The 10295-nt window shown below is 50.1% G+C and overlaps 1 protein-coding gene across 2 annotated transcripts; it reads left to right on the forward strand.

Annotated features, from left to right (window-relative positions):
- The first annotated feature begins 1509 nt into the window (after positions 1 to 1509).
- Positions 1510 to 9771, forward strand: SYNPO2L (synaptopodin 2-like). Of its 2 annotated transcripts, XM_006887533.1 has the most exons (4): positions 1510 to 1614; positions 3277 to 3428; positions 3889 to 4403; positions 7625 to 9771. In XM_006887533.1, the coding sequence occupies exons 1-4, from the start codon at positions 1510 to 1512 to the stop codon at positions 9769 to 9771; spliced, it is 2919 nt and encodes a 972-aa protein (XP_006887595.1). The 2 variants fall into 2 exon arrangements, with proteins under 2 accessions (XP_006887595.1, XP_006887596.1); XM_006887534.1 differs by lacking the exons at positions 1510 to 1614; positions 3277 to 3428; positions 3889 to 4403 and adding an exon at positions 5566 to 5665.
- Positions 9772 to 10295: the final 524 nt, after the last annotated feature.

Genomic DNA, 10295 nt, shown 5'->3' on the forward strand with positions numbered 1-10295 from the left:
AATTCAGGTGGGATAGACTCAAAGTCATATTTTGGTTGCCTTGGATTTGGTTTAATTTTCCTCAGCTTCAGCTTGAATTTGCATATGAGTAGTTGGTTCCACAATAAACTAGTATAATATAATTTTTTAAAAAGGTGTCTAAGAACCACAGTATCAGGAACTCCATCAGCCTGTATCAGCCCAGTAAACCTGGTCTATTTTATGATCCTCAAGTGACTCTAATGTTCACTGTTAATTTAATAAAGCCACAGGGACAATATTACTGGCATGTAGTTAGCAGCAATAAATGAACAATACATGACTTAATGCTTAGATACTCTTTTACTAGTAAGGTCAAGTGATTGCTTGAGGTCACAACACTAGTTAGTGATGGAACAAAAACTTAAGTCCAGATCTTTAACTCAAAGTCCCAAGTATTTTCCATTACTATATCACAATGTAGACAAACACTATCTAGCATGTTAGAGCTATACTAAGGAATCTTAGTTTTTTATAAAGTTACACCATAGTTTTATATTTTGTAACAGAAAGTGATCTATAAATGCAGAGCACATTCACCTAACGGAAACAATAAAAACAAGTAGTGATATTTAACATGAGCTAGCATGTTTGTGTGTTTCCACTTAGCCATGACCTCCTATGGATTGTCAGAGTTAATTCAGGCATTGTTTTGTGGGCTCTTATTAGTTGTTTAACACATTCATTTGTTTTCAGCATTCTCACTGTCTAAAAGAGAAGACTGGCATGTAAGCAGATTATAATATTCACTACTAAATACAGCAATAAAATCTAAACAAGACACAGATGTTGCTTAGAGGAAGAGGGGGGTTTAGATGGCCAGGGAAGGCTTTGTGTGGAAAATAAGTGACAGGGGTATGACCGACTAGAAGAATTCCTCTATACAGTGTCCAGTTCTGAGATGGGATGTAGAGAGCTATGCTTATGCCACACAAGGGGGCACTCTTTCCTGTTAAGTGCAGGAACCTGTGGGATAAAAGCAAACACAACTTGCTGGCTCTAGAACTGAAGCTCCTGCTTCTACTAATTTGAAAAGAGCTTTGGAGGAAAGCTGTCAGTATGAATCCATGATGTTTGCAGGGAGAAGGAAAGAACCTGAGAGGGTACACATTATAGAGGCCAGGGAGTTAGTACTGTGTGTCCTGAGTAAAAGGTCCAGGCAGGGGAGAGAGTGGGGGACAAGAGAGGACAGAAGTTTTTACTATAATTAGCCCTGGGAGTAACACAGGTTGAAGAGAGATGGGAGTACAGCCGGTGACTATTTTGAGCATAGTTGAGATTGACAGGACGTGTGTGCGGGACTGTACTGATCCCAGGGCCAAGTTGCCTGCCTGTGGTGTGTGGTAGATGGTGGGAGGTGTGGGGGTGGGAGGAGGCCTGAAGCAGCAAGACCAGCACAGCCAGACAGGCAGGCTGGACCGGGGTACCAGCACTTCGCTTCTCTCCCTAGAACATTATCCAAACTCCTGGGGCCATAGGCCAAGCTGAGTGATGGGTGCTGAGGAGGAGGTGCTGGTCACACTGTCGGGGGGAGCCCCCTGGGGTTTCCGACTTCAGGGGGGGACCGAGCAGAGGAAACCTTTACAGGTGTCTAAGGTAAGGCAGAGCCCCTGGAATGAAGTTTCGGGGAGAAAAGGGAGCCTGTGCGGGGAAATCTGGGAGGCTGCGGAGAAGGGCAGCGGGGGTAGGGAAGCATGCTCGTGTGTGGTGGGAAAGTGGTGTCTAACCACAGGCTTCTTATGGAGGGGCCTTTGAGAAGGGAACACCTGGCTCCCAGTGAGCAGAGAAGAAGCAAGGCTGTGCTTCCGTTCTTTAAATCACGGCGGTGGTGTCAGGGTCTGGTCACACTCTGCTGCGCGAGGTCTGTGCCTCTACTTCAAACTCAGGAATGTTGGGAAGGTTCTATCTTCTTCTGTCAGACTTATTTAAATACGATGAGCTGAGGCTGCCTCACCCAACCCAACCCAGCCAGGTCCAGCCCTTCCCTGCCCATGCCTTTAATAGCACCTCTCTCCATAAAGTCAGATCCTTTCTCTCCCTGCAGTTGCCCCCCCCCAACTTACAGTGACCCCAGTGTGTTCCAGCAGAACTGTGCTGCGTAGAGCTTTTAATGGCTGATTTTTCAGATGCAGATTTCCAAGCCTTTCTTCCAAGATGCTTCTAAGTAGACCTGAACCTCCAACCTTTCATTTAGCTGCCAAATGTCATAGCCATTTGTATCATCCAGGGACTCCTTTCTCACTCGGTAAAATGACGTAGGTGCAATGAGGGAAAGATCTGGCCTTTCAGAGTAAATCATTACTGTTGTGGGCCTTGAGTTGGAACTGACCCATAGCTGACCCGCCAGGGGGTTTACAGAGGCAATTAATTACATGTGTGGAGACTTCCCATCCTTCTCACGTAGAGCAGCTGGTGACTTCGAACTGTGTGACTTCAGGATTGCAATGCAGTTCTTACCATTGGGCCACCAGAGCTCCCTAAATCGTTTTTACTCACTGGTTTTACCCTTATTGGCCCTGCCACTGATTTACCATAACTGAGTTTCCTCAATTATAAAATACGAGTTATAATAATAGTACCTACTTCCTAGAACCATGTTAAGGATTAAAATAAATAATAATAATACAGGTCGAGTGTTTAACACAGTCCCTGGCATTTAATAGACATTCTATGGGAGTCACTAATACTATTTTCTTGTGATTATGGGTGGGAAGATGGGTAATCTCCTCCTGTGCCATTTACTGCCTCTGGAAACCTGCTGGAGCATCAGCTATGGGTCAGTTCTGAAACAAGGTAAACAATGTTACCATTATTACATTAACGCATGCACATAAATGCTTACACAAGGCACACACATATGTAATCATAGCCTCCGGAAATCTGGCTGGACTCCTGAATAGGAAGATTGTTGTAATATCTTAATTGTAGATTAATTGCACCTCAGGTTCCAAGGCCTAGAAAAGAACTGTTGGTTGATATAGATACTGTCCTTGAAGGAAAACTTGGGGATATACCACTCTGTCTGTTACCCTAGTTAGTCATTTTCCTATGCAAGTTATTTTCCCCGAAGCCTTTTTTATCACATGGTTACCCTCCCTCCAGTTGTATCTACCTTGCTCTGGACAGGCTCCCTCAATTACAGCACATCAACCTCTTTCTTATCCTGATGGTAAAATCTTCCCCATTGTCAGAGTCCTAACTCTGTTCACTCCCCCTCCCTTGGAGACCTTCCCTCACCTACAACCTCTCCCTTCTCAGATCCGAAGAAGGAGCCAGGCTGGCAGAGCAGGACTCCGAGAGAGGGACCAGCTCTTGGCCATCAATGGGGTCTCCTGCATGGGCCTCTCTCATGCCAGTGCCATGAGCCTCATTGATGCCTCAGGGAATCAGCTTGTCCTCACTGTCTGGCGGTATGGAGTCTCCCACCCTCCTGTCCTCCTAACCTAGACCTCCCCTTTCAGGTCTCCCATTGCTTGTTTCATCTTCACCTCACAGACTTGGCTTTGGCAGCTGGCAAATGTCCATTTCCACTTGTGTGTTCATGCTAGAGTTCAGCGGTTTGTGTATGCCTCCCAAGGAACTCAACCATATGTGCAGTTAAGGGATGGGAGTGTCCAGTTGGGCCTATGAATTCATGGGCATTTCAAGCCTTGGCTTGTCTCTTCCTCATCTCCTCTCCTATGCCCATTCCTACTGGCAGACATCCAAGCACATTTGTCTCCCAGTTTACCTAGTGAATTTTGCTGTCCCCAGAGCATCCATTTCACTTGTACCCCAGTCTTCTTTCCTATCCCTATATCCCTCCTCCAGTTCTCCCTGATTTTTAGTCACCAGGCTCATCTTTCAATTTCTGATATTTTTTCCATACAGGAGAGGGGATGAAGGGGCTGTCCGATCTCTGTCCCCTGGTGAGCTTCAGGTGCTGTCACCCTTGTCTCCGATGAGTCCTGAGCCCCTTGGGACTCCAGTTCCTCAGTCTCTGCAACCTGGGAGCCTTCGTTCACCTCCTGATAGTGAGGCTTATTATGGAGAGACAGACAGTGATGCTGATGGTCCCACCACCCAAGAGAAGCCCCGGCGACCCCGCCGCCGAGGTCCCATGAGGCCTGTCCCTCCAGGTGCTTCACCTGATGAGGTCTACTTGTCTGACAGTCCTGCAGAGCCAGCACCTGCTGTCCCTGGCCCTCCTAGCCAGGGTGACAGCCGTGTGAGCTCCCCATCTTGGGAGGATGGAACAGCCCTTCAACCACCCCCAGCTGAAGCCCTGCTGTTGCCCCATGGGCCCCTCCGGCCTGGTCCTCATCTCATTCCTATGGTGGGGCCTGTACCCCACCCAGTGGCAGAAGATCTCACTACCACCTATGCTCAGAAAGCCAAGCAAGCCAGTGAGTATCTGAACCTTTTATTCCTTACCAGGACCCTTTAGTGTGGGCCCTAAACCCATTCCTCCATAACTCTTATTCTGCCTTATCCTTCTTTTGAAGGTAGTCTTGGGACAAATGTAGAAAAGTGGCAATTGGGAGAGAAAAGGAACTATTCTCACAGACCCTATTGTTTTTGTTATTTGAACCAGTGTAGTACCCAGGAACAAGGTCAGTAGAAAAGTTGGAAAAAGACATGACTAGATGTAGGGTTTGATTTTTGGTGGTGTTATTATTTTGCTAGGTGTCAATACAGAAGCGAGGATAGAATGTGAACATGGGCAGAACAGTATTGGAAGTAGACCAGGATGACAGGAGCAGGACAGGGCTGGAGCAGCACTTAACAGTTATTTCCAGGCATAACATCAGAGCTCCTTTTGACATTTGTAAGTTTAGTTAGGATTCCTGGGGACCGTGAGACCAGAGGATGGTCATGAGATCCCTAGGGCATGGTGGAGGGGAAGGCTCTCAACTCCTTATCTCAAGTAAGAATGTGGGCCCCGGGCAGAAAAATCCAGTTCCACTTATCTTGGGCTCTTTGCTATTTTTGTTGTGCGCTCCAAAGCAAGGTCTAAAAGTGAACTTTCTTCCTGCCCCATGGCCTCCCCCAGAGACTTTTTACTTCAGAAATCTCAGGGTTTTCCCCTCTACTTCTAATCTCTCTTTCTCTGCTCTTCACCATTCTGATTCCTGAGCCATAGGATTCTGTGCCTCTAAATCTAGAATAAAAGCTAACAATACCACAGCTTAGTCCACTATCTCTGAGAATGTCTAAGACTCCACAGAGAAATTCCAGATACAAGACCAGGGTCCCTTGCTTATCCACAATTCTCTTTTTAGTGCACCCATCATGCTGGGTGAGACTGTAGTTAATGGCTCAGGGATATTTTTAGCCAAGCAGACCTCATTGTCAATTGGGGTGGGGTTGGGGGAAGGGCTGACAGGTGCTGACATCCATCACACTGGGGCTTGTTGGGCAGCCAAGAGAGGGAAGGGGCCAGCCTCCCAAAATATCACAGTGAGCTCATTCAGCTGCCATCTCTGGGGCCCAGACAAAGGGGTTTTAAAAGGCGTGGGGGGTGGCCCAAGCTGGTCCTGCTCCAGCCAACACTGCCTTTCAACCGACATGGAGACCCTTGAGCTTCTCAGCCAAGAATCCCTCGGTCAAGCCAACTGTGACAAAGGCCCAGACCAAGACCCTGAACTGCAGGACCCATTCTATGCAGGTACTACCCTTCTGTGTCCAGGAGAGTCTGGAACCCAGCATTGAGAGAAATGTATCAGCAGTTTAGGAAGGGAGGTCTTTGGGAAAAGATCTTTCTTCCTTTTTGCCAGCGTTTTAACTGCTCGTTTCTCAGAATGAGTTGATGCTATGGCTACTTGTTGAAGTGGCGTGTAACCACATGGATGATTAAAAAGACAAACAGCTAACCTCCTGGAGAGAGAGTGGGTACCATGGAGTAGTGAGCACACTGTGAACATGTGAAGACGTGTGTGTGAGTCCATGGGAGTAGATGTGTGTGAGCAAGAGAGTGTTCACATCCTTGTGTTGCTGGTTTTCAGAGGGTCTTGATGGCTACTGATGGTGGGCCTTAGCACTATGCTAAGCACTAAGTCTACCTACCTTATCTTACGTACCCCTCATAGCAACTCTATGAGGTAGCCATTAGCATCCTCATTTACAAGGAAAGACACTGGTAAGTAAGGACACTTCAGAGTGACCATGTAACTCATGGTTTCAGAATGAAAAACCTTGCAGAGCCGAGATTTGCCCTGAAGCCTAATTCCAGAGCTGCTTCTTCCACTCACAGCAATTTTTTGTTATAAATGTTGGCTTAAGAGGCATGAGAGAGTTCCAGTTAAAAAGGAGCATAGTTTGTATTTTGAGTGGAAAATAGATGGAATTTCAAGAATTTCTCAGGAACAGGGGACTAGGGGCTAGAGAGCCTTGGTGGCCAAGGCTGTGTTCCAGCTGTGGGGTAGCCTCTCCTGTCTCCTGGCCCCACCTACACAGGCCTCACATGGTGTGGGAAGCCCTGCCCTGACTCCCTTTAGCCCAGAGTCTCTGCGTGTCTGCTTAAGCATAGCTGTCCAGACTCTCTACCTTGAAGGCTTGAAAAAGAAAGGGCAGCTCTGACTTCCAAAGAAAACAACCTATTCCAGCTTGGAAGAAAGGAGAGTCTATTTGGCTGATGAGTGTGAGGTGGTGTGAGATGTGGAGGGTTGGTGTGGAGAGCAGCACTCCGGCTTTTCTGGCATCGTGGATCTCAGGCTACCCTAGGCTGTGAGTAGCAAGGATGTGAGGCAGAGGGATATTCTGCTGGCTGCAAAGCAAAGATCGATGTCAAGATTTTGTTCAGAACAGTTAGGAAAAGTCTCTTCAGAGGAAACTGTGAGAAGACCCACTGAGAGTGTGTCTCTGTACATGTGTACCTACATATGTGCATGTGAACATGTATATTTATATATGTGTGTGTGAACATGAACATACGAGCTAGGATAAACGTGAAAGAGAAAGTACATATGAATAAATGTACTCATTACTGACTTTTTGATTAATAATCTGAAATGATGTATGATGGTAGTTATTTCTGCTAATGTTTGCATGTAATGTGTGCTGTATGATGGGGTGGCAGTGTGAATGAAGATCCTCACTGCTAAGGATCCTCTGTATCTTTGTGATGGGGCAGGAGATGAGAAAAGGGACTGCTTTCTAGGGGTTCAAACTTTCTGAGAAGCCTCTGAACATGGCCTCTGCCTCTGTAGTGGGAGAAGCAGGACCCTTCTTGCTGGGACCTGCCCCATCTCCCTTTGTCCTATGATGAGAGACATCTGCCTACCACAGACTGCTCAGAATGGAGGGAGGCAAGGTAGGAATGTGTGTGGCATGTGCAAGGGCACATTTCTGGGAAGATAGACACAAAGGAAAGGGGACAGTGGACAGTAGGAAGACTGTGGTCAGTACAGTATCAGAAAAGCCAGCTGGACAGTCTTCTCTTCCATTGTCCTTGGTTTCACCTTTCACCGCCCACTTTGTCCCAGAGTCAGAGAACTTTGCCACAGGCAGGAGCTAGTGGAGGTTTGGTGGGTGAAAAGATGGGAGGCCTGAGGGAGAGGGGCAAGGTGACTAGAGGAGCCCTAGAAAGCCTCAGTAACCATTCATTCTCCCTCTTGGCCCTCTTCAGAACTACAGCGTGCAGAAAGCGTCCAAGAGAAGACTGTAAAGGAGGCCAAGACCAAATGCCGGACCATTGCATCCCTGCTCACTGCTGCTCCCAACCCTCACTCCAAGGGGGTGCTTATGTTTAAGAAGCGGAGGCAGAGAGCCAAGAAGTACACACTAGTGAGTTTTGGGGCTGCGGCCGGGACAGGCGCCGAGGAGGACGCTGTTCCCCCTACGAGTGAGTCTGAGCTAGACGAAGAGGCCTTCTCCGACGCTCGTAGCCTCACCAATCAGTCGGATTGGGACAGCCCCTATCTGGATATGGAGCTGGCGAGGCCGAATTCAGGCACTGTGGAGGGACAGGGCCCTGGGCAAGGAGGGCAGCTGAGTGAGGCGTCTGGGCGAGGGGCTCAGCTCTTTGAACAGCAGCGGCAGCGGGTAGACTCCAGGTCTCAGGACCTGGCCCAGGATGGCTCACCAGTTACCGTCAATGGGCAGGTCCTGCAGTTACCCCCTCGGGCCCAGAGTGTACCCCCAGAGGCGGAGGTGCTCCCACCCAGCCCTTTGCCGGCCCTTGTAACCAGTCCCAGACCCTTTCTGCCTGGCGGTGGCGCTTCTTCCTCATCTCCTGGCATCTTTAACCGGTCAGCCAGGCCATTTACTCCAGGCTTACAAGGGCAGCGGCCAGCTGGTACTACCTCGGTTATTTTCCGGCCTTCAGCCCCTAAGAAGGTGAATGACAGCCTGGGATATCTCAGCTCCCCCCCAGCCCCGCCTCCTTTCTTGTCCTCCCCGCCGGAGCCCACCTTTCTGTCTAGCTTTACTGCAGGGGTTCCCAGTCATGTGCCAGCCTCCAGCTCCCCAAGCACTCCGCGCTCTTCGGGCCCGGTGACAGCCACCAGCTCCCTGTATATCCCAGCTCCCAGTCGTCCTGTTACTCCAGGCGGAGCCCCTGAGACCCCCACTCCCTCGAGCGCAGCTGCCATGACCTCCACCGCTTCTATCTTCCTCTCGGCGCCTCTGCGACCTGCTGCGCGCGCAGAGATGTCGGTCTCAGGCCCAGCTGCCCCTGAGCCCCCCAGTTCGCGAGAGCAGCGTATTTCAGTGCCAGCTGCCCGCACAGGCATCCTGCAGGAAGCCCGGCGCCGGGGGACTCGGAAGCAGATGTTTCGGCCTGGAAACGAGGAGACAAAAAATTCGCCTAATCCTGAGCTGCTGTCGCTGGTGCAGAACCTGGATGAAAAACCCAGGGCCGGGGGTGCTGAATCTGGTCCAGAGGAGGACGCGCTGAGTCTCGGGGCCGAAGCCTGTAACTTTATGCAGCCACTAGGGGGAAGAAGTTACAAGGCCCCGCCCCCTAGGACCCCGCCTCCAATGGCTCCCAAGACTCCACCCCCAGTGGCTCCTAAGCCGCCTTCTCGAGGGCTTGTGGACAGCCTAATGAATGGGGGAATTCCTTCGTCTGGAATCTCTGAGCCACCGAGGCTGCAGGGCAGGGGTGGGGAGCTGTTTGCCAAGCGTCAGAGCTGTGCAGACAGGTACGTGGTCGAAGCCGCACCTGGTCCTGGCCTTGGCCCTAGCCCTCGGCCCAGAAGCCCTTCTCCCACTCCTTCCCTGCCCCCATCCTGGAAATATTCACCCAATATCCGTGCTCCGCCGCCTATTGCATACAACCCTCTGCTCTCACCCTTTTTCCCGCAGGCTGTTCGAACTCTACCTAGTAAGACTCAATCCCAGGGGCCACGGGTCACTCCCAAACAGGGAATCAAGGTTCTTGATTTCATGAGGCACCAGCCCTACCAGCTTAAAACTGCTATGTTCTGTTTTGATGAGGGTCCCCCAACTCTGGGCCCCACTGCTTCCGGGCCTCCCAAAACTGCCCGAGTCCAAGAGATCCGCAGGTTTTCCACTCCGGCACCCCAGCACACTGCAGAGCCCCTGGCCCCCACAGTGCTTGCCCCCCGAGCAGCCACTACATTGGATGAGCCCATCTGGAGGGCAGAGCTGGCCTCAGCCCCTGCCCCTAGCCCAGCTCCTACTCCAGAGTCTCCCAGAGGCTTTGGAGCCTCCCCCAGCTCCTGTGGCTTCCAGGTAGCCCGGCCAAGGTTCTCAGCCACCAGAACAGGATTGCAGGCTCATGTGTGGAGGCCTGGGGCAGGGCACCAGTAAACAGAGCACGGCTTCCAGGACCAAGGAGAGGTGGAACATCCTGTTCCTAACGTTGCTCCTCCTACCCCGTCCCAGCCCCTCTGTTAGACACCTAGAGGCTAAAGGTTCCCTCCTGCCAGCAGTAGTTTATGGAGTCAGCTCCTGTCCCTCAGCTTCTTGGTTTCTTCTCTTTGTCTCTGTTCCTTGCCTGGATCTCTGTTTTCAGATCTCTCCTCCCATACTTTTGCTCTGTGTCTGTTTCTTGACTTGTGTGCTTGCTTCTGTGGATTTTGAATGTTTAGTGAGAAGTACACAGAGAAGTTACCACTGGGACCTGAGGCAGGATGTTCATCACCAGACAGATGGCAGTGTCTAAACTGATGCCAGTTTCCACTCGGCTTCTGCCTGTTCCTCACTCTTCTTTCCCAAGCTTGGCTGCCAAATACCTAGGCATGTACATGTATGTGTGTGTGTGTGTGCACTCAACTATGTATGTATGTGCACAGATGTCTTCTAAGGCAAGAGTAAGAGGATGGTCTGAATAA

This window comes from Elephantulus edwardii, unplaced genomic scaffold, assembly GCF_000299155.1.
Source record: "Elephantulus edwardii isolate Elephantulus edwardi_28Jun2011 unplaced genomic scaffold, EleEdw1.0 scaffold00058, whole genome shotgun sequence".
Classification (NCBI taxonomy): Eukaryota; Metazoa; Chordata; class Mammalia; order Macroscelidea; family Macroscelididae; genus Elephantulus; species Elephantulus edwardii.